Genomic DNA, 24,329 nt, shown 5'->3' on the forward strand with positions numbered 1-24,329 from the left:
TCTCCGACGTCCGCAAACACGTACAGAGCTGCATGAATTGGGTCTGCAAGAAAGGAGGACAGCGAGCGAAGAGTAGCTCACTGCACGTCCACAACCCACAGAGCCCACCACATCCACACAGGAGGAAACCTTCCCCCGGCAGCGATGCCAAGTGCACAGTGCCAACCAAGGATATTCTATGGACCGACACCATACGGCCACAATGCCCCCACAGTGTTTCTTCTCGCGGGTTTTGCGCCATCAGGGGAGGGGTGGATTGTTGTGCTGCATTGGAACATGGGCAAAACCCACTTGAAACACGCGCCCTTGGTGAAGAACGCGTCACCACGTCACCCTCCCCAATCCACCGGAACGCTCTCCTCATCTCCTCACCTTCCCCACTCCAGCCGGCTGCCTTCCCGTCACACCACGTGATTTCCCCACTCCCGCGTCTTATCGCCCACCTGCTCTTACACCACGCGATTCCCCCATTCCCGCGTCTAAACGCACACCTGCTCTCACACCACGAACCTTCCCATCCCACCTCTTCGAACGCGTCACCTCGTGACGCAGCGAAGCACCCTCATTGGACGGAGGGAGGCCAGGGTTGGATATAAAAGACGCTGCCCGGACCATGGAAGGCACTAGGGGTTGAGGAGGCCGAAGCTAGGACTAAGAGCGAGCATATCCTCATAGTTCCTACCACAGGCCCTCAATCAGCCGGATGCCCCGTAAACTGCGGGTGGACCGGCGCTGCCGTGGCTCGCTCTATCCCCGAGAGGAGCGAGCACGCAGTCCCCTAGAGTCCTCTCCCCGGACACCGCCGCCCGCCTGAGGTCATCACCCGCGGAAGCAGACGGAGCACGAGGCCCACGAACCCGCCGTAGCGCCTGGAGCCGCCGCCAACGCCGGAACCCCCGTTAGAGCTGTCGCGGATCCACGGAGATCCCCAGAGAGGCAGTTCCGGACAGAGCCGGACCCAGCCACGCGGAAGCAGCAGCCGCGGACCTCGCCCGACCTTACCGGCACCCCCTGTGACTTTCTGAACGCAATAAACACACACCCCTGGTGTTTTAACATTCCCATCCTGGTCTTTCTTTTCCTCAGCGCCATGATTACCCGATTCCAGGTCTCCCTCGCAACCGAGAATGTCGCTGGAGCCGCGACAAGTTCTTATTATCATCACCTACAGTTATGGAAAGTCACCACAGGGGTTCCGCGTTTGAAAAGACCACATTAATTATCAGACGTTTTGAACGGGGGGCGGTAGACTAGTGGTTAGCGTGTTGAATTCCCACGCGGGGGTCCCGGTTTCGACTCCCGGCCGCGGCCGTCGGAAAAATGCGAAAAATTAGGGCGTTAATATTGGGTTCGTTAGAGTCAGGTCGATTAGAACGTATGTCGGTTAGGTAGTCTCAGGTGCCTCCAGTGTTCAGTGGCCGGGTGCGAACCCGGGTCCCTGAGTTGACACCTTTTCCCGTCGGGGACCCGGGTTCTCATCCCGGCCACTGAAAACTGGAGGAGAGGATGCTGGAGGCATTTTGTTGCATTTTTTTACGCAGGCTCTCGGTGGCAAAGAACGTACGTATCAATGAGCGACGATGTTGCCACCACACGGCATTACAAAGATCGCGGAAGTGACAAGTGACAGTGATTTTACGGGAATTTTCCATTTCCTTTCCCTATGGCGCTTGATGTTCGTAGGTCTCACTCATAGCGTGATCGTACTGGTACCGCAGTCCCACCCAGTTGTAGCATCCTCTTTTTTCGCAATCCTAAATTCAGTCCTTCCAGGTCCCACTCTGGACTTTGAAATTTACAATAAATACTTAATCAACCATCTTGAGTTTAAAAAGTATTTCTCGTCGGATTTTGGTCAAAATAATTTTAAACCTTTCGAAATATCCTAATAATTATTAAAGTAGAGTTTCTGTGTGATTAAATTTCAAGTTTCTAAAATATTTCATGATTTTTGTTCGCAATACACCCAGGACACACATTGAAAAAGATCCATCTTAAGTAAAGAAAATATTTCTCGTCGCATTTTAATCTGAATACTTTGAAAACGTTTGCAATATCCTAATAATTACTCAAGTAGGGTTTCAGTGCGATTTATTTTCAAGTTTCGAAAATATTTTATGATTTTTGTTTACCATAAACCAAGGACACCCATTCAAAAAGAACCATCTTGAGTTTAAAAAGTATTTATCGTCGGATTTTGGTCAGAATACTTTTAAGACGTTTGCGATATTACGAAAATTATTTAAATAAATTTTAAGTGTGATTTAGGTTCAAGTTTCGAAAATATTTCATGATTTGTGGTTGCCATACACCCAGGACAAACATTCAAAAGGAACCATCTTGAGTTAAAGAAGTATTCTCTCCTCGGGTTTTGAACAGAATACTTTAAAAAAATTTGCAGTATCCTAATTATTATGTAAGAGGAGTTTCAATGTGATTAAGTTTAAAGTTTCGAAAATATTTCATGATTTGTGTTTGCCATACACCCAGGACACACATTCAAAAAGAACCATCTTGGGGAAAAAAGGTATTTCTCGTTGGATTGTGATCAGAATGCTTTCAAAACCTACGAAATATCCTAATAATTATTTAAGTAGAGTTTCATTGTGAATGAGCCTCAAGTTTCAAGAAAATATTTCATGATTTGTGGTTGTCATGCACCCAAGAAAGAATTCAAAATCGGCCAACCGGTGTTATATAATATTTCTCATCGGATTTTGGTCAGATTACTTTTAAAACGTTTGAAATAACTCAGTTGTGTTACTGTGACAGAATTTCAACTTCGGGAAATATCCTAGGATTTTTGGTTGCATTCCACCCAGGAAACACCTTTCAAAATCAGAAAGATTTTGTTGGTTCATTAAGAATTTAAAATAGTTATGTAGATTTTCTGTGCGACTGATTTACAACTTTTAAAAATATTGTAGTACTTGTTGATGGCGTACACCTAGAAGAACTTTCAACGGGAACATTCTACCTTAGGAACTGTCTTATCAGGCGATTTCGACCAGAAAGTTTTGTAAAGAACGCGTCGAGAGTATATTCGAATAACCCTAACCACTTCTTTCTCGATAAATGATTGTTTTGCGTATTAAGTTCTTATTATCATCACCTGCAGTTATGGAAAGTCACCACAGGGGTTCCGTGTTTGAAAAGACCACGTTAATTATCAGACGTTTTGAACGGGGGGCGGTAGAGTAGTGGTTAGCGTGTTGGATTCCCACGCGGGGATCCCGGGTTCGATTCCCGGCCGCGGCCGTCGGAAAAAATGCGAAAAATTAGGGCGTTAAGATTGGGTTCGTTAGAGTCAGGTCGATCAGAACGAATGTCGGTTAGGTAGTCTCAGGTGCCTCCAGTGTTCAGTGGCCGGGTGCGAACCCGGGTCCCTGAGTTGACACCTTTTCCCCTCGGGGACCCGGGTTCTCATCCCAGCCACTGAACACTGGAGGCACCTGGAGGAGGCTGGAGGCATTTTGTTGCATTTTTTTACGCAGGCTCTCGGTGGCAAAGAACGTACGTATCGATGAGCGACGACGTTGCCACCACACGGCATTCGATGGAGTTACAAAGATCGCGGAAGTGACAAGTGAGAGTGATTTTACGGGAATTTTCCTTTTCCTTTCCCTACAGCGCTTGATATTCGTAGGTCTCATTCATAGCGTGATCGTATTGGTACCGCAGTCCCACCCATTTGTAGCATCCTCTTTTTTTGCGATCCTAAATTCAGTCCTTCCAGGTCAGAAACTGGACTTTGAAATTTACAATAAATACTTTATCAACCATCTTGAGTTTAAAAAGTATGTTGTCGGATTTTGGTCAAAATACTTTTAAACCGTTCGAAATATTTTAATTATTATTAAAGTAGAGTATTTGAGTGATTTAATTTCATGTTTCGAAAATATTTCATGATTTTTGTTCGCAATACACCCAGGACACACATTGAAAAAGATCCATCTTAAGTAATGTAAATATTTCTCGTCGGATTTTAATCAGAATACTTTGAAAACGTTTGCAATATCCTAATAAATATTCAAGTAGGGTTTGAGTGCGATTAATTTTCAATTTTCGAAAATATTTTATGATTTTTGTTTTCCATACACCCAGGACACCAATTCAAAAAGAACCATCTTGAGTTTAAAAAGTATTTGTCGTCGGATTTTTGTCAGAATTCTTTTAAAATGTTTGAAATATAACAATAAATATTTAAGTTGAGTTAAGGTGTGATTAAGGTTCAAGTTTCGAAAATATTTAATGAATTGTGGTTGCCATACACCCAGGACACATTCAAAAGGAACCATCTTGAGATAAAGAAGTATTCTCTCCTCGGTTTTCGATCAGAATACTTTTAAAACATTTGCAGTATCCTAGTTATTATGTAAGAGGAGTTTCAATGTGATTAAGTTTCAAGTTTCGAAAATATTTTAATGATTTGTGTTTGCCATACACCCAGGACACACATTCAAAAAGAACCATCTTGCTAAAAAAAGGTATCTCTCGTTGGATTTTGATCAGAATGCTTTCAAAACGTACGAAATATCCTAATAATTATTTAAGTAGAGTTTCATTGTGAATGAGCCTCAAGTTTCAAGAAAATATTTCATGATTTGTGGTTGTCATGCACCCAATAAAGAATTCAAAATCAGCCAACCGGTGTTAAATATTATTTCTCATCGGATTTTGGTCAGATTACTTTTAAAACGTTTGAAATGACTCAGTAGAGTGTTATTGTGACAGAATTTCAACTTCGGGAGATATCGTAGGATTTTTGGTTGCATTCCACCCAGGAAACACCTTTCAAAATCAGAAAGATTTTGTTCGTATGCGTGATTAAATGTTCTTTAAGAATTGAAAATAGTTATGTAGATTTTCTGTGCATACAGTTTCTTCTCCTGACCTTCCTTATTATTACAACAATGTAGTGTTTTGATCTTGGAGTATAGGTCATGATTTAAATTAAATACACATTTGGCCAACGTTTCTGAGATGTATTCTCCTTCCTCAGGGCTCTTAATTATAATGAATGTTTACAAAGAAAATAAAGAAAATAAATAAATTAAGTGGTTACAAAAATTTTGAATACAATTGTGCAGTACAAATTCATTGGTAAATTAAAAATTGTGAACAGAATTAAACAACATACCTGTGATAGAAAATTTTCGTTACTAGGCTAATCATGGTTACTAATAAATATTGATTCATTTTTTAACAAATGGTATCTAAATCATACTAAACAATTCTAATTTCGATGAATTAAATAATAATAAATTTAACTTAGGTGTTCGATGTCCGATCTTTTATTGCAACTGTTATTTGATTTTGATATGTAAAACATTTCTTTAAATAATCTTTTCTTAAAATTGGTTTCTATGTCTAAAATTTGGGTGTTCTCGAAATCAAAATGATGGCTATAGTCTAGACTGTGATTTGCAAGAGCAGAAAGAGTGATTTTATTTTTTATTGATGATTTGTGCTGGGATATTCGGTTTTTTAAATATTGAGAAGTTTGACCAATGTAACAACTATCACAATCGAGGCATGGTATGTGGTATATTATGTTACTTTTTAGTTTTTTTGGGGTTTCTGATTTTATTTTTGTGTACAGAAGTCTGCTTTGCGTGTTAGAAATTTTGTGTGCAATTTTATAAAATATTATTTTATTAAATTTATTTTTTATTTCAAAAAATTAGGCCAACGGCCATCCCTCGAGAGCGGACGTGTTTTGGCTGCGCTCCCGGGAAGCCCGACCGCCTGAACTCTCCCGGCCGATAAGGCCGCTCCGACCGCCGATCTCGGTTCGCCGGCGATCGGCACTTGTTTTTTTCCGAACGTGTTTTGACGAACTCTTCAACATGTGATTTTGGCGTTGTGTTTTTGTGTCGAGGTGCTGACGGACGTTTCGTGTGACTGTTTTTTTCCTTTTTTGTGCTATTTCCACAAGAAGTGTGTTTCTTTTTTCACGTGCTCGGTGAGTGGCAGAGGGTGCCACTCTTCCTGCCTGCGCGCAGTCTGCGCCGGGCAGGGCTACTGACCGCACCTGTGTTTTCTACAAGTGTTTCTGCCCCCCCCCCAAAGTTCCATACGCACCATGGAGGTGCAAAGAGTCAACACCCTTGTTATCGCTACCGATGACAAGAGTCGCTTTCCAACGCCGCTAGAGGTCCACCTCTTCGTGAGGAGTACATTGGGCCTCGCGGCTGAGAAGTCGTCGGCGTACAAATCGCCTTTAATCGAAGGATTATTTACTTGAAGTTGAAGGATGACGCAACCCTCAAAAGAATTCTGGAGAAGAGAACCAGGACGCTGCCCTTCCCTACGAACGCGGCGCGCGTCATGGACGCCACAATTGACTCGGCGGAGGAGGCACCGGTCCTAGTGAAGGTAATGTGCCTCCCGCTTGAAATGCCTATCTCGGCGGTTATCGAGGAATTAAAGAGATTTGGTGACGTAAAGGCCTGCTGGGAGGGAGTATGGCGGGGAAAGGATGTCCTTTCGGGCACAAAAACAGGCACATTTTTCGCTAAGGTCGCTGTAAAGACGAACATCCCGTCTTACTTAGGCATCCGTGGGAACCGGGCCCTCGTATTATAGGAAGGACAAAAGAAGACGTGCGCCCGGTGCCACGAAGAAGGTCATCTCCGGCGCAATTGCCCGCGAAATGACATCGGCCGCCGTTTTGCGGACGTCGCGGGAGCCGCAACTGCCGCCCCTGCCGAGGACGAGGAACTAGTTGCCGACATTGCCGGCCAGCTGGCCCTCATGGAGGATGACCCAGCTGTTTCCGGTGCCCTGCCCTCCAAACGACCCCCTTCCCCCTCTGCTATTGTCCCCGAGAGTGCCGCTGATTTTGCTAAGAAACAAAAGACGCACGACGGCACTGGCGACGGGACCTATTCGGCACCAGCCGGAAAGTTCCCCCCCCCCTCCCCCAACGCGTGAAGGCCCCGGCCAGGGAAGAAAGGCAGCACATTGTGGCTTCCGTGACCGTGGGCCCCCCCCCCCCGAAGAATCCGCCTCGGACGACGAGGCAGTGGAAATTTCCGCTGCCACGGCCGTAGACGACACCGACTACGCCATCAAGGACAGCCCTTCTCAAATGGCAAGTGAACCAATTGAAATAAGCCTGGTTTCTTCCCCAACCTCGTCCGTGGCTTCCCTTTCCCCCCACCCCTCCCTCTCAGACCTCTCCCACATCAGCGAGAGTGCCCCCATCCCTTCCCCCACCCCCACCACCCAGGATGGGACGACGGTGGCCGACGAGACCGCCCCTTCCACTTCCAAGGCGGCCGACCCTCCCAGCGGGGGGGTAAGTGGCAGCGAGGCGGAGACGACGCCTGAACACAGCGGGAGTGACGAGCCGACAAGCGACGCAGCGGAGACTTCCTCACGCCGCAGCCGCTCGCGATCGGGGTCCGCAAAAAGAAGATCGCGGCGAAAGAAAATGACGATCGCGCTCCGCAGCATGCCTGTTGACAGTTCGTAAGTGTACTTGCCCACTGGCTTCCACAATGATCTTTTTAACTCTAAATATTGCGGGGGTCCTTAACCCCCTTAAGATAAGCGTCATTATAAATTTTTTTAAATTTCATAATGTTGACGTTGCATGTTTACAGGAAACCATGGAGGGGGTGATCTGGCCTGACCCCCTCTACCGGTCCTTCACCAATTGTGATGGGCCGGGCCGTGGCACAACTATTTTAGTTAAGACCGGCATTCCGGTTAGTAGTGTAAGATTCCACCCCTCAGGGAGAATTACTTCCCTGCGTGTTTTAGATGTCCATGTGGTAAACGTCTACGCTCCCGCACATGTTGAGCGGAGGGTGGACAGGGATATATTTTTAAATGAAACACTGTTGCCATATTTGCATGTTTTTACAGGGAAAGCCATCCTCGCGGGGGATTTTAATTGTATTTATCGCGGGGAGGATCGCGAGTCTTCCCGGGGGAGGGTGGAGCCTCCGAGCCGGGCTTTTAAAGTTCTTATTGATTCCGTGTGTTAAACGGATACTTTTTTAGATTTTAATTCCGCCACCGTGCCTTTTACACGCACGGGCCCAACCTCGAGATCGAGAATAGATTTTCTGTTTTTATCTAAAGCCCTGAAATCCCTTCCCAGAACCCCTAATTTATTGCCGGTGTCCATTTCGGACCACTGTGCCCTTTCCCTTGACCTCTCCCTTCCCCTCCCCCCCCCTAACCCCGTCACCCCCACCTCCCGTTCTTGGTGCTTCGACACTCGTCTCCTGGAGGTGAGCGAGTGTCGCGAGGAAATCCGGGCGAAGGTCGCTCAGCTGGCTGACGCCTTCGACCCGGATAGTGATGTTGTGAAATGGTGGGAGGATGTTTTTAAGCCCAAAGTTATTTTAATGCTGCGCAACATCACGAGGCAGTGGCTAAAGGCCAAACAAAGGACGATTACTTTTTATCGTCAGGCACTCAAGGAGTTGATCCTTACTGACCAGAGGCCCAGTAATTTCTATGCTATGCTGCGTGAACTAAAGAAAATCATTCTAAATCACGAGCTTGAGCGCTACTCCCCTCGCTTGTGGCAGAGGGAGTTGGAGCGAGATGGGTGGGGCCCTCTCACTCTTTCTGAGTTGAAACGAGTCATTAAAATCAAAAACAGAGCCGCCACTGCCTCTATTAAGCGGCTTCTGCCTGAGGCAGAGAACCATTTTAAACGCACCTACGACCGCTACCCTGCCTGGAGTGAGGAGCTTTGCCCCCCACTCCCTGTCCTGCCCACCCTCACAGAAAGAGACTCTCTCGAGCTCGAGAGCGCGATCCAAGGGGAGGAGGTGGAGCTGGTTCTTCGCTCCCTCCCCAAGGGTAAGTCACCCGGCTCGGACGGCTTGCCGTATGAGTTTTATTCTGCATGCTGGGATATTTTATCACCCGTGTTGACGCGGATTTTTAATGTTTTTTATCTGTCCGGCGGCGAGTTGGCTCCAAGTCAGCGGACCGCCGTGATTACTTTGTTGCCAAAGACTGATCGGCCTAAGTCGTGTAACGATCTGCGGCCGATCGCCCTCCTTAACTGTGATGTTAAAATTTTTAATCGCATTTTAAAATCTAGATTCTCGGCCGTTGCCGATTTGATTTTACACAAATCCCAGTATGCGGTATCTAGTTTAAGAAGCATCCTGGATGCAACGGCTTTGTTACGAGATCTTTTAATCACGCCAACCCATGACCGTTTTTTTGCAGTTTTAGCTATTGATCTCAGCAAAGCCTTTGATTTTATTAGAATCGAGTTTATTTTAACTGTCTTGAAACGGATGGCTTTTCCGGAGGTTTTTATTCAAACTATTAATTTATTGTACACTGACGCCACTGCCTGTCTTCGGGTTGGGGGAGGGTTTTCTGGGCCCTTTCCAATAAGGAATTCAGTCCGTCAGGGGTGCCCCCTGTCCATGGTCCTCTTCGCGGTGGCCATGGACCCTCTAATTAGAGGATTACAGCTGGCGGGGATTGGAGTTGAGCGCTTCGGCTCGACTTATACCGGGATTGTGTACGCCGATGACATTACTCTTTTCATCCACAGACACGAACAGATGGAAACTGCTCGTGAAGTAATTGAGGCGTACACGGCGGGGGGAGTGGTTATTAACCACGCCAAGAGCAAGGTGATAGTCTTGCAGGGGACACCCCCGCCTAATCCCTGCTGGGAGGTGACGCAGGACCCAGTCAAGATCCTAGGTATATGGTGGGAGAAATCAGTTCCCGCCATGCTCGACCGTAATTGGGGAGAGGTCCTTAAGACCATAAGATTTAATGTGGGTAAATATACTTGTGTTTCCCTGCCCCTGACGGCGAGGGTTAGAATCATAAATACTTTGATTTATCCCAAGATTTGGTATGTGGCACACACTTTCCCATTGACACGAATACACCACGCACAACTGATTAAACACACAAACAATATGATATGGCATAAAATGCCGCGTAAAGTTAGACGGCAACAGTTGTATCTTACTCGGAGTAAGGGGGGGCTTGACCTAATTAATGCCGACTTAAAATCGCGGGTTATCTTTTGTAAGATAACTTTCAGGGTTCTGGGTGGGGACTCGCCGGAGAGGAGTGCGTTGTTGAAGGCCGCTTGGGCCGCCGGCAGCGCCGCCTCGCACGAGTTTAAAAGATCGCTCGCATCAGCGCGGGCGATCGCCGATCTTGTTCGCCCGGGCGAGGCATTCCAAGTCAAGCGTTTGTACGCGAGGGTTTTAGGGGAAGGGGAGGGAGGCCCTGCGCCCCCCTCCACCAACTCGTGGAGGAACTGGGCGGCATGTGGGGTGGAAGAGAGGGTGGCAAGCGCGATGTTCGGCGTGATTGCGGGCCTTCTGCCCACAAGGGTTAATCTATTTAATATGAAGGTTGCCACCTCGCCTCTCTGCCCTGCATGTAACCACATGGACGACCTGCCACACCATGTCCTCGGCTGTGGAGATAGTCCGAGGGCATGGAAGGCAATTAAATCGATTTTATTTTTTTTAGATTCCTTTGGAAGTTGTGCCCGGCTGGATGATTTTAATCTAATGACGCTTAATTTTAAACTCTTTCCTTCCTTCAAAAACTATGTTCTTTCGGCCATAATAAGTAAATTCATCTTTCTTCTTCTTAATAAAAAGCCAGTGGGTAAAGGCCTTTTGGGCTTCGTCACTACGGCGTCGTTTGCGGGCGCTCCACCGCACTTCCGGAATTTCCTTAAGGAAATATTTCTGGAAGTTGTTGAGTTCGACCCCGGCTAGGCTGCCAACAAAAAAAAAAAAAAAAGTGTGTGAGTTTCTACCCCATTCCAGAAAAAAAAATAATAAACAAGTGAAATGACATTGACTTTTTCATCCTAGAAGATATGGGCCTGATATGTTTTTTCACTTTTTGTCCTCACATTAAGCACCCCAATGCCGTTTGGGGTTCATAGCAAGTTTGCCCATTTATTTTTTATGTCCTTTCAAATAACTTTCTCAATTTCTTTGTATTTTCTTTGGCCAGAGATGCCTTTTTATTTTATTTTTTATTGCTTTTCTTTCATTTTCTAAAGTGTTTTGAAATTTGTTGTACTCTGTGAATTATGACTAATAAAACCTTGTGAATCATACCACGTTGAATACGCGAGGCGAGAGGACGTATAGAGAGAGAGCTCCCGATCGTGTTTTGTTTTTCGTGGATTTCGGCGACCGGTCTAAGCCCCGGCGATCGTACCCGCGATCGCCGGGAGCCGTGAACTCAGGCTCCCGTAAAAACTGGTTTCCCCAGGAGTGGGAGGCGACAGCCGAGTGGAGGGAGGGAAGGGGAGGGAGTGAGACGAGAATTGCGACTCGTGCGCGTTCTCAATTTTGTTTGAAATTTCATATTTCTTCGAATTTAGTGACAAATTGGATTTAGTATAATGGAATATCCAAAAGTGAACACCCTCGTGTTGGAATTCAACCGGAATGAAGACGCCCCTGGACCCCTGGAGATCCACGCTTTTATAAAGACGGAGCTCGGGATCCAAAACAACGAAGCAGTAGGGGTAATAATAACGAATCAAAGAAGGACCATTTTTGTGAAAGTAAAAACGGAAGAAAAAATGGAGGAGGTGCTAAGAGGAGGTACTTGGAGGACCTGGAAAAACCATAAAGTGCTGGTCACTTCGGCCAGCAAAAAGACCACAATTGTAAAAGTCCATTTGTTAAACCTGGAGGTGCCCAAAGAAGAGGTCGTAAAGGCTCTAGAGCCTTATGGCAAAATTATAGACTACCAAATGAATAGATGGGTGGGGCCGAACACCCTGGAGGGTACCTTCACAGGGGGCAGAAGTATTAAGATGGAGTTGGAGAAGGACATTCCATCGTACATCCAAGTAGCAAAGTACCGAGCGGCTATATTTTACACCGGTCAAAAACCAACATGCTCGCGATGCGGAGATACGGGACATATGAGGATAGCATGCCCCTTGCTACTCACCAGGGGCAGACAATCCTATGCCCGGACTCTACGAGGAGAGGAGATGATGGTAGAGGACACGAATGTCGGCAGAGAGCAGACCGAAATAGAAGAGGAGGTTACGAGGGGAGCGGAAAACGACTTAGAAAATCTGGGGGGGAGTGAAATTGCCAGCACCTCGACGGGTGAGACATCGCAGGCCCAGGGGGGAGAAAAAAAGGGGGAAGCGACGAAACCCAAGAGGTGAGGGACCAGAGCAGCCCGAAAGAAACGCAAGAAGAGAAAACAAAGGAACAACGAGGAGATGAGAATACCTCGGAGAATACGGTTGGCAACAGTGCCGAGAGGATTTCCGTTTCGCCTCAGAAGAAAAGGGGAAGTCGAGGGGGACAAAAACATAGACGTAAATCTACAGGTGAGGGGGGCTCCTCAGAAGACAACACCGGAGGAGAAAAGAAAACGGAGTCTCCTCCCCCGGAGGCGAACCCGACCCAAACAAAGGACCTTAACACTGGTGACAACGAATAAAAAATATCTCAGTGTCAATCGCCGACCAAAACTGACGACGAAGATGATCTGATGGTAATAGAAAACCCGGACACTGGAAGCATGTGCCTTGAACAGCCCGTGGGGTCACGCTCCCCGGATTGGATGTCCATGATAGAGATCAGACCAAGTTGTACCGGCAGTGGTAGTTTTGTTTTAGCCCCTGATCCCTTTACCCTGAAGACTACCCCTACACAAAGTGAGGAAAGTGATGTAGAAAGACCAGGGAGGTCGAGATCGACAGTAAGGAGCAAAAGTTCAAAGACACGTGAAAGATCCCTGCAGGACGGAAAAGCACAAATTGCAAAACGGAAAAAAGAACAACAATATAATGAGGGGAGGGCGAATTTATTCAAAGACACCTAAGATAAACTTTTCTATTTCAGATTGTAGCAGTATGTTCTGCAGAAACGAGCAACACGACATCGATTTCGGGAAGCAGCCAACAAGAAATCCAGTCTCAACACCCAAAGGTTGGCAGCCCGTGCTGCTGAGTACGGAGAGGCAGGCAGTAAGGGCTATTTTTAGCCCCAGCGCTCGAGTTTCACCGTTAGCTGACCTACTTACGGGCGACGGAACCTGTTTCCCGGCCGCCAGCCGGCTGGAAGGCTCCCGCAGCATATACGCAGACATCGAGACGAACCAAAGGCAAGGCAAGGGAAAGAATCTGTTTTTTTATAAGCTGCATAGATTCTCATATGTTAGAAATTTTTTTTGTTTTCATTTCACATATGTGCTTGAAAGGGAAACTGCATGGACATTTACAAGGAAAAAATTTGGTTTAAACCAAGCATGATATTTGGATTTCTGCTTAATTTTGATCAGGAGTGTTTATGTCATGATTTTTGCGCCATGATTTTTGCATTGCTGGTTTGGGGCAGCATTGTGTATTTATTAACTGTTTGATACAAATACGCAAAGGGCATGGGTATTGCTGGAGGCAAGCCACATAAACCAAAGATGCCATCGGAATGTCAACTGAGAAAGTGGCTTAGTGGTAAAGAGCTTGGTTGCGGTGCGGACGGAGCCAAGCTGAGAGGGTCTTCGAACCCCGCGGCCGGAAACTTGATTGAAACATTATTATTTTATACTGCTCATGTTAATCAAGTGTATCTACATCATGAATTTTGCAATAATGTCTTTAAGAAATATTTGGTAATAGGGTATTGTTTGTTACAAGTACGCAAAAGAAAACACAAAAGACAGGGGTGTCTACTTAAAAGAGACTTTATAAATCTAAAATATACATCCCGATGTAAACTGAGCAAGTGGCTCAATGGAAGAAAGCTCAACTGCGGTCCGGAAGGAGCTAGGCTCAGATGGGATTTGAAACCCACGGCCAGAATTTTTAAAGATGCGTTTTTTACGCGTACTTTCCTTCGTAATTTTTGTAATTTTAGTCTTTTTCCTTTGTTTCTCAATGGTTTGCAAATTTTAAAGATATATGGTATGCTGGTATAATGATATTCAAGTATTCTGGTTTTCTCCTGCGCATTTAATAATGAAAATAGCATCATTTAATACGGCGGGCATTTTAAGCCCTTTAAAAATACAAATTGTATGGGGAGTTCTAAGTGAAAAACAAATAGATGTAGTATTACTGCAAGAAGTTAACAAAAATGCAAATTGGGTAAACAGAAACTTCAATCAATATAGCAACTTCATAGAGCAACAGTTAGGTACTATGATTTGCGTAAGAAAAGGTCTCAAAACAAGTAACTGTAGACGACATGAGTCGGCCCGAATACTTGCTCTGCAAGTTGAGGGTATCAATGTAATTAATGTATATGCCCCCTCGGGAGCGTTGTTAAGAAAGGAAAGGGACAAAATGTTATATGAAGATTTGTTACCCTATGTTAACTGTTTTCATACAAGAGCGGTAATGGGGGGAGATTTCAATGCAATCTATAGACCGCAGGACAGTAGTGCAAATGCACAAAGTATAAGGTACCAAACATCCAAAGCCTTCCGCCAATTAGTTGATAGCATTCACGCGACAGATACCGGTATAATGCATGGCCCAAACACACACCAGTTCACCAGATTCGGAACACAATCTAGAAATAGACTTGATTACCTCTTCGTCTCAACAGCTTTAAAAAAACCAAACCACCCAGTTTCAGAACATCCCAATCACGACCTCAGACCATCATGCAATAGCAATCAAAATAGACATAAACGACTACACACAACAACATGAAAAACAAAAACTCTGGAAACTCGATACAGAAATACTTGAAGATGAAGAAGTAAAAGCAAAAATAGAAAATAAGATATTAGTACTCACAAACCATCCAGCAGTTGATGCCGACATTACCAAATGGTGGGAGGAGATTTTCAAACCCGGAATTAAAAAAGAAATAATAAAAGTATCCAAGCAAAGAAACTGGATACAAACATGCACAATAAACTACTACAGGGAGGTATTAAACGAAATTTTGCAGAAACCACAGAAAACAAAGCATGAAGAAGAGAAGATAAAAAAACTAAACAAAACAATCAGGGAATTAGAAATGGCAAAATACGCCCCAAAAAAATGGCAGACAGCAATATTTAACCCTCATATGGATTTACAAAATTAGTTACGTCGTTGGATTTTCGGCGCCGCAGCGGCGCCGCGTCATTTTTTGCTATTATCTTTCAAAGTTAGCCAGAATTTACAAGTTTTCCGATTGATAATGGTAAATACATCTATTATCTTTATTTCTTACCGTGTTTTGCTAGATTTAAACCCTTATTGTTGAAGTTATAACAAAAAATCTTGAACGCTGCATTCTTTTCCATTTCTTGCCGTAATTCTCTTTATTTCAGTTCCCTTTGTTTGTTATTTTTGAATGAAAGTTTTAATTTCATCTGTTATTGTTGTTTGAAATATTTTTCTGATATGCAGAGCTCGACAAACTCCGCTTTTTAATGTTTATATTGTTTATAATTTTATGTATCTAAATACTAAAAATGATGACCGAATAAAATTCGTTTATGCCCATATTACATAATTTTGCTTCACTACGTCCACCCATTTGTTATATATTTGCAGTGTATATAGAAGGATAAGTTATTAAACGTTAATAATGGAACAGATGTAGGTTAAGTGAGAAGAGACGAGTGTTACTTTCGTGATTTTTACTAGATTCTGGCGATCAAGACAAATCTTACGAATATTCTGGGAGCTTATGTCCTGCATTAAAAAAATCAAGTCTTATGGGTTTTGAAATATAAATAATATGGGATGACAAGCGACGTGTCAAAGAACCCTACGCTTCTTTGGAGTTGAAGCTAGAAGAGTCGGTACTCTTTTCCTATCACGGAGCCCTATTCCCCCACTGGGGACGTGTAGCCCAAGGAAAAGGTTTCCTTAGATATGGACGGGTAAATGTTTTGCGTGGGAGTGCATCAGATTAGGTTTTACTCCTGGATTGGTGGGAAATCCAAAAAAATAAATTCTTAGAAGTATGTGTTATTGGTGGTAGGGGAGAAGGAGCAGCTGCCTTTTTTTCGTCCAGCTCTGCGTGAGAAACCGATGAAAGAATGCTCTGGGGTGACAAAAATACCCTCACTTTGGAAGGACTTCCCTTACATTTTCTTTCCGTTTTCTTTCTTAGCGTTTCACTGACCCAAACATTGAGACTGTCCATACCTTCCCACTAAGCTCCCTTATTCGTCATTCACCACCTTCTTCCCCCCACCCACAGAACTTGATTGAACTTCTCTCCACCCTAATGACCCACCGAGCTAGACCTTCTCGGAATGAAGGGAGGGCCACCGCGGGGCGTTTTGACAAGGCTTTTGTTCCCTGTCCCTCATGCAGCGATGGAAAGAAGAAGAAAAAGCATGCTTTTGTATCTAATTGCCTCCTTGCACTCCCAACCTTTTCCGCGATAAGGATTTTCTACTACCTGTCCTAACGATCTGGGTATTCCCCGATCCTTGGCAGTCGACACACTACCACCACTTCACCTCAAAACAACCTCTTGGCATTCCTTCTCCTTTCTCCTCCTCACTCACCCCTTTACGTTAGTAACACCCCCAATGCATAAAACATCTGTGCATTTCAGTACACAAAGAAACGAGAAATATGTTCACAAATTTTCACCTCACGGTAAATTGTCTTTTCACCTATTCATAATGAAACGATTTTTACCATGTAAAGTCTAAACTCATCGTCAGGAAAGAGAAATTATTTTCTATCACACAATTAGTTGGGTAGTTATCTGGATTTCACCCCAATGGTAAACTGTCACGTCATCAGTAACTGTATTAACGCTTGCAATTTTGTATAGACTATCTTAGACGCAAAGGGATTTTTTTTCGAATGAAAGGTACAAGACATATAACAATAACTGTGCGATGTGTTCTTCACGGTAGTCGGTGAAATTTCTGAATCTCCTGGCAAGTTACAGTTACTCATTCAGCGAGAAATATTCACACAACGGTGAGGAAGCATTATTCTACGAATTCGGATAATGCATTGTGTTAAATTTTTCTTAGAATTGCGGCTTGGAGTAATTCTAAACAGAGTCACCCTAGGATGTACCCAAAGGTGACTATCACCACGGCAGGTACGTGGGCGCGGAGCGGAGAAGGTGCCCAAGCAAAACTAAGTCGGAAGCCACGGAAAAAACAAGGAAAACTTGGCTAGCCATGAGTTTCTATGAATAATTCTTGCGAAAAGATGAAGTTTTGTCAATGAACATTACAACGAAGCAAACATAATGATTCTTAGCTAAAAGAGGAAGCACAATTGGTATTGTAATATTTTCCTTTTGTTAAACAATTTCACTTGGTTTATAAGTTAAAAAAATAAATAATAGGATTATAAATGTATTATTGCATTTCATATGAAACATAATTGCTTTGACATTAGCGTTGAGAGTGCAGACCCTGACGAAGCGACGAGGAAATTCTCGGCCCAAGCAAAACTAAGTCGGAGGCCCATGAAAAAACAACTTTGACTAGCCATGAGTTTTTATGAATAATTCTCGTAAAAAGATGAAGTTTTGTCAATGAACATCATAACGAGGCAAATAGATTGATTCTTAGCTAAAATAGAAAGCAAAATTGGTATGGTAATATTTTCCTTTTGTTTAACAATTTTATTTTGTTTATAATGTTTAGAAATATAAATAATATGATTATAAATATATTATAGCATTTCATACGAAACATAATTGCTTTGACATTAACATTGAGAGTGCAGTCAACGACGTAGCGACGAGGAAATACTGAGCGCCGCAGCGGCGCCGAAAATCCAACGACGTAACTTTTTCCATTAGAGGCCAATAAAATGTAAACTATTGACACTACGCTAACAAAATTTTATATTTAGACGCACAAAGCAGAAAAAATAGACTACTGAAAATTTCAAAATGATTCATTGGAATGGAAAATTTTTACACCACTTTTAAAACCACGAGCGCCGCTAAGGCGCAGCGAATCCATATGAGGGTTAATGACACCTGGGGCCCAATAAGCTTGGCGACACTCAAAAAAACAATTTAATTAAAAAACATGACCAAAATAGAAACAAATGATAAAGATGGAAGGAAACACGACACAATGATAAAAACAGCAGAAGAACACTACAAAAAAATATACAATAACTATGAGAGGTGGGAAGAGCACTCCTCTCCACCCCTCATCAACGTACCAAAACTGGACGAAAATATTAAAAAACGATACAAGCACGAAATAAATGACTCAGACATAGACGCTATAAAAACTAAACTAAAGAAGGGAAAAGCTCCTGGAGCAGACGGTCTTCCATACGAATTTTACTTAACATTCTGGGAAACATTAAAACCAACAATGAATAGACTATTTAACCACATGAACACGCACGGAATCACAAACCAAATGAAAATAGCCATCATCAAGCCCATACCAAAACACAGTCACGCAGCTACAATTGAACAATTCAGACCCATTTCATTACTAAACACAGATTATAAGTTATATACACATATAATTAAAAACAAGACAGAACAGATAATCACGCCTTTACTATACAGACATCAATACGCAGGGATACAGAACAGGAATGCAATAGACGCAATAACACTAATTAGGGACATAATAATATCATCACCAGGACCTCAGGACACACACCCCCTGCTAATAGCTATGGACTTAGAAAAAGCATTCGATATGATCAGGATTGAATGGATCATAAAAATCCTGAGGCAAATGAACATCCCCGAAAGACTAATACACACGATAGAAAACATATACTACGGTACAAAAGGACAAGTGAAAATAAACAACAAATACTCCGATCTATTTGACATAAAAAACTCGGTCAGACAAGGTTGTCCATTATCGATGTTACTCTTTACTGTAGCCCTAGACCCACTGCTAAGGGAAGTGCAAAGCAGTGGAATTGGTACTTACAGAAGAGGGGAAAGATATTCGTCCATAGCCTATGCTGATGATGTGACATTCTTCACAAGGGACCAAATACAATTACAGACACTAAAAGAAATAGTAGCCAAATATGAACAAGCAGGTATTAGGATAAATCAAGAAAAATCCAAGATTTTAAACCTACACAAAACAAAAGATATAGAAAAAAACACTCCTTGGAAAACAGCAAAGACATTGAAAATCCTTGGGTTGCTGTGGGAGAGGAGTGTTGTGAACATGATAAAAACAAACTGGGAGAAAGTGCTAGTATTAATCAGACACAATTGTTACGTTTTCGGGCAAACCAACATCCCGCTGATGGCCAGAGTCAATGTAATTAATTCGCACATCTATCCAATAATATGGTATGTCGCACATGTCTGGCCGATGCCAAAAAAGGTTAACGCAAATATAATAAGAGCTACCAACCACCTGATATGGAATGGTTTCCTGTACAAGTGTGAAAGAACGCAACTGTACCTACACCATGACAGAGGGGGACTGCACCTAGAAGATGCGGGCACCAAGGCAGACATAATTTATATGAACAGCTTTGGTAAAATTTACTACTCCAAAGACAAAACGAGGATGGATGTGTGCGAAAATGCTTTGGAAAAAGGGAAAAAGATTGCATTTCTGAGAGACCTAAAAAAAAATTGTAACATTTAAGCAAAAAACAGACAAACCTCAGTAAAAGTAATATACGAAAGGTATTTGGACGAAAAAGGAAGGTCTTTTGGGCACCCACCTCCCGGAGAAAAGGCGTGGAAGAATTTCAAAAATTTCAAAACAGACATAACGAGAAAAACATATATGTTTGAAGTGCTTCGAAAAATTCTGATCACAAACGAAATGAAGCACAAATGTAAACTAACAAACACACCAAAATGCGACAACTGTGACGAAACAGATACGACAGAACATAAATTTATAAGTTGTCAAAAAAATATAGGTATTTGGAAAAAAATCAGATGTCTTCATAAACTGTGGGACATATTTGGAGGTGGGGCGGTAAAAGACATTGACCTGCTAAATTTCAATTTTAACCTATTTCCATGTCATAAAAAACAAACTATATTAACCATTATTGTAAATTATGTTTCCTTAGTGATGGAAAAAAAATTGACGGAAGATAATTTTATTAACCTATGTACCCAGATGAAGGTAGATGAAGAACAAAAAAATTTTTTAATACACTTCTTTAAGGACTAACTCAAATAAATAAATAAATAACGATGTTTTTTTAGTCATGTAAAAATAATTTCAACCGCATTGTAAAACCCCGATGTTTGAACAAAAAATACTCCCCGCTAATTGCGGACTGTATGTTCTATTCTTTTTATGCATTTCTTGGTTATTTATGTATGTATGCTATACTTGTTATTCCTCGTCAAGGGACATAGAATATCTTTGTTAATATTTTAAATTAAATTTTAAGGTACCCAGCATGAAGTGATCGGTTGCCTGGTGGATAGGCGCCCGACTCATGACCAGAAGGGCCAAGTGGGCCGGGTCGGGCGTTCGAGTCCCCAGGCCTCCAGAAAATTTTTAGTGTTTTCAATTTGTAATATAGCAGAACCAATGATCCAAAATGTTTGTGTTAATTAAAAAAAATATACATATGTCGATTTTAAATAAAAAATTTGTAATAAATATTTTAAAAGATTAAAACGATATATTATATAATTAAAATTGTATTTACAATGTACTTTTAAACTGAGAAAAATTATTGTGTGTGTGAAATGTGACTTTTCCAAATAATTGAGACTTTTGATTTATATTAATTCAACAGCAAGAAAAATGAAGCAGTTTGTTTGTAAACTAATGTATATTAAAATCCAAACGATTATTAATTGTAAAACCATTGTACAAACTATGACTTGGAAAAAATAAAAAATTATATTAAAAAAAAAATACACCGGTTCTCGTCCGATCACCGAAGTTAAGCTACGTCGGGCCCGGATAGTACTTGGATGGGTGACCGCCTGGGAACACCGGGTGCTGTTGGTATCACTTTTTATTTTTTTCCCCTATCCATATGAGAACTAATTACAAGTTATTCACCACATGCATGCGTTGAAGGATGTGCATTGCATTTTCTTTCACGTGAAATGGCAGTACTCCCACTTCCTTCATGTGAAACGATTGAAACACGCCACTTCAGTTTTCCCATTTAACTTTTCCTTATCGCGCAGAACGCTGCCTTTGTGCAGTCCATGCCATTTCTTAGGCCCATACCATTCCTTCCGTATTCTACACGTAAGTTACTTACATCGTACATACTGAAAAAAATCATTTCGCTCGAGTAAATTCCGTAAGCAAAGTAAATTAGATCTCATGAACGAAACGTCGGTGATTACAGCGAAAATTATATTGTTCCACGAACGATCGATATAACTTTTTTATTCACCACTCTTGGATAATATATTTCTGTTCCTAGGTTGATACATACGTTATGTCATTCGTAGAGAAACCGCGCTTAAAACAGTCAAGCCCGGAAAATTGAAATAAAGTAATGTATCGCCGAACAATGTATTTCTCGAAATTATTCCTTGAGAGAACTGCTTTTCCTGTCTGCATTCCATAATGCTCCATTTCCAGCGAATCCATTTTTAAAATTAAATGCATACCCAAAATAATTTCGATCATGAAACAGTTGACACAACAACAGGCGACATTTACTAAGCGATGGGAGCTGAAAGAAATCGCCATTACAGTAACAAGCACACCGTTGCTACAGACATTTTTCAGAAACACATTTTCAAATATCGAGTACATGAAATAACGGAATTGAGAGACACTAAAGCACATCCAACTACTGCGGGAAACTGGCAACTATTAAACTTAAAAAAATATTTTAACTCAGCTACCACGAGCTATGCATTGCCAGAAAATGCCGAGAAAAATTCTTTAAAAAAAAAAAGACGAAGGTCAATTTGTGTAATGCTTTCAACGATTAGTATTCTCCTTTAAGATTTTCTGGAAACGAAAATTAATTGATATCGTAATAATTAAAACCCTGCTACGTGCGATTCCCTTCATTAACCGTATCGGCTATTGATCATTCATCATTCCTTTTCCTACACGTGTGTAGCGTCAAAAGGTGGAAGATACAAACGACGTAATGTCAGCTGTCACTGACAAACTTGCAACAATGTAATAATTAATCTCGTCATCCGCATCCCGGGACAAGTATTGCATCGTGAGTGCTCAAAAAGTAACACGCGCTGCCGCTAGATGGTGCGAGGGAGGCCACTCCGCAGTCCGGTGCCTGCCTCGCCGGGCGCGTGCAAACACAAGTTTGAACGTTCGATCCCCCGAGGGAGAGCGCACCCGGGCTATTGTTTACGACCGAGGTCAACAATGCCAATGCATACGCTGTCGAGTCCTTGGATCTTGACTGTCTCGAACAATTACTATTAATGACAGCAATGGCACTTAGCCTTTTCGTCCGAAGACGCAAAGCTTGCGTCCGTTTCGCACGTAAAATCACTTATAAATTCAATCTATGAACACATCATTGTAAACCTGCACATTTCTCTCATTTCTCATCGTTGGTGAATGTTAATTTTGACTGAAGGAAATTAAATCCGGGCAATGCTATTAACTGCCGACCACCGAGCGTCGCTCGGCGTATCGCATTTTATTTTCGCGTTCAAAACTAGCGGACCACTTCCACTCCCATACGAATTGAGTTCCTGCAAGTCTCGACACGCACACTGACTAGGCAGCCGGTATCGGGGGTGTCGAGCCTGGAGAAAAGCAAAACAAAATGCTGTCGTCCGAACTTGCGTGTCATGCGATGGATAAAATTGTGCTCCCGGAACATGAAGGACGCAATTTCTTTCTTTCATTATGTCTCGTTTACGTTGTAATGGCACGCTTGCAATCGGTTAAACGGACAAAGCTTGCAGATGCATTCGAGAAATATATTAATCGCTGAGTTGTTTCGTGAACGATTCATTACATCAATTCAATTACAGATTTGTTGTAACAGTTACTCATCAAACGCACGACGTCCTACGAAGCACAATTTCGACGGCCTATCAAAGACAATGAAACGCAAACGTACGATACTTACTATCGATACTTAATTCGCAACGATAAGAATTTTTCAATGCAAGCAATTAGTAGGGGAACACTTCCCACACGCAAATCGGTGCAACAACTTCAGCGTTCGTACTTGTTGAAACAATTGAAAACAACAGCAATGAAACCAGCAAACACCCGATTGCTAAGGATAATTAGCACGTCAACAATCACATTTCTCATTCCCTTTCCCGGGAAAGACCAGCGATTAAAAAGTTTGATGTAATGACATCGAGTAATTATCACCCATGGCGAAAGCTTTTGAAATTTCGAGCCCCTACGGTTACCTCGTAACAATCAGTATCGCATTGAAAGAGCAAAGTTTACATTTTTTCCCGAAAATCATAACACATGCGGTGTGCGAAATGAGTGTCGAGGACTTAAAATAGTCTTCGACGCTTTGCACAATGCGTTCCCACATTTCCGATAACCAACGATGAACATAATTTTGCAAAATCACAAATAAACTTGCGTATGAGTGCCGCTACTTACAACATTTCACGGTTTCCATTCAATCATATGACAATGGCGTTTTGCTGGTCTCCAATTTCACGAGTCTGAGGAAACGTTTGTGATTTGACGTTTTACAATTAATTCCTTTTCTATATCCGATAAAATTCTTTTGGCCTCCGTGATGCTAACACTACGCTTTTCAAGTCACATGTGAACTTAACACAGCATTACCATGGAATGTTATCGTTGCCCTAATTAATTATGTAGTTCCGCTGCGAAGAAGTTATGAAATATCACACAAGGAATTATATTCGGACGAAAGGCACGTTAACAATAATCAACGCCGGCTGACAGTGGAAATGCGGTGTGCACTATTCGACATCGCTGACTGCTTTCATAACAGCAGTCCAAATACATAGCATTACACTTATTATTAATCCGGATCTGCCAATGTACATAACTTCACACATACAGAGTATACGACCACGATGTAACACCGTAAACACTTCCATTAAAATATTCCGTAATAAATTTTGTGAAACCAAACAATCCGTTGCTAAGGAATTCGCGAAAAATGTTCTTCCTTCAACTCCTTCGTCAACATTTCAAACAGTGCACAGTGCCTAAGATACAAAGTGCAAGGGAAAACCATCAACGTCTTAGCACATTCAAAGGCAAACACTTTTAAATTATGCCACGATTCACTCAACTTGTAACAATTAAGGACGCCACGACCAATTTATGTTTTCTTACGATGCACAATTAAACGCTGGGATCAATCAACCGTCATCATCGTGAAACAGTGTATTAATCACATCACAGTTCACTTTTCTACACAAAAGAGAAAGCCAAGGAATAACACAGACAACGATTATGAATGTAAAAAGTGGAAAAATAAGTAACAGCGTACTTACTCGGCT

The 24,329-nt window shown here is 42.5% G+C and overlaps 1 protein-coding gene across 1 annotated transcript; it reads left to right on the forward strand.

Moving 5' to 3' along the window:
• The first annotated feature begins 7,016 nt into the window (after nucleotides 1-7,016).
• LOC124170207 (flocculation protein FLO11-like) lies at nucleotides 7,017-7,970 on the forward strand. Its single transcript, XM_046548906.1, has 2 exons — nucleotides 7,017-7,476; nucleotides 7,611-7,970. The coding sequence occupies exons 1-2, from the start codon at nucleotides 7,094-7,096 to the stop codon at nucleotides 7,627-7,629; spliced, it is 402 nt and encodes a 133-aa protein (XP_046404862.1). The 5' UTR covers nucleotides 7,017-7,093; the 3' UTR covers nucleotides 7,630-7,970.
• Nucleotides 7,971-24,329: the final 16,359 nt, after the last annotated feature.

Source organism: Ischnura elegans, chromosome 13 (genome assembly GCF_921293095.1).
Source record: "Ischnura elegans chromosome 13, ioIscEleg1.1, whole genome shotgun sequence".
Lineage (NCBI taxonomy): Eukaryota > Metazoa > Arthropoda > Insecta > Odonata > Coenagrionidae > Ischnura > Ischnura elegans.

Coding starts and splice junctions, on each gene's coding strand:
- LOC124170207 (XM_046548906.1), top strand. CDS start 7,094: ATGGCAAGTGAACCAATTGAAATAAGCCTGGTTTCTTCCCCAACCTCG.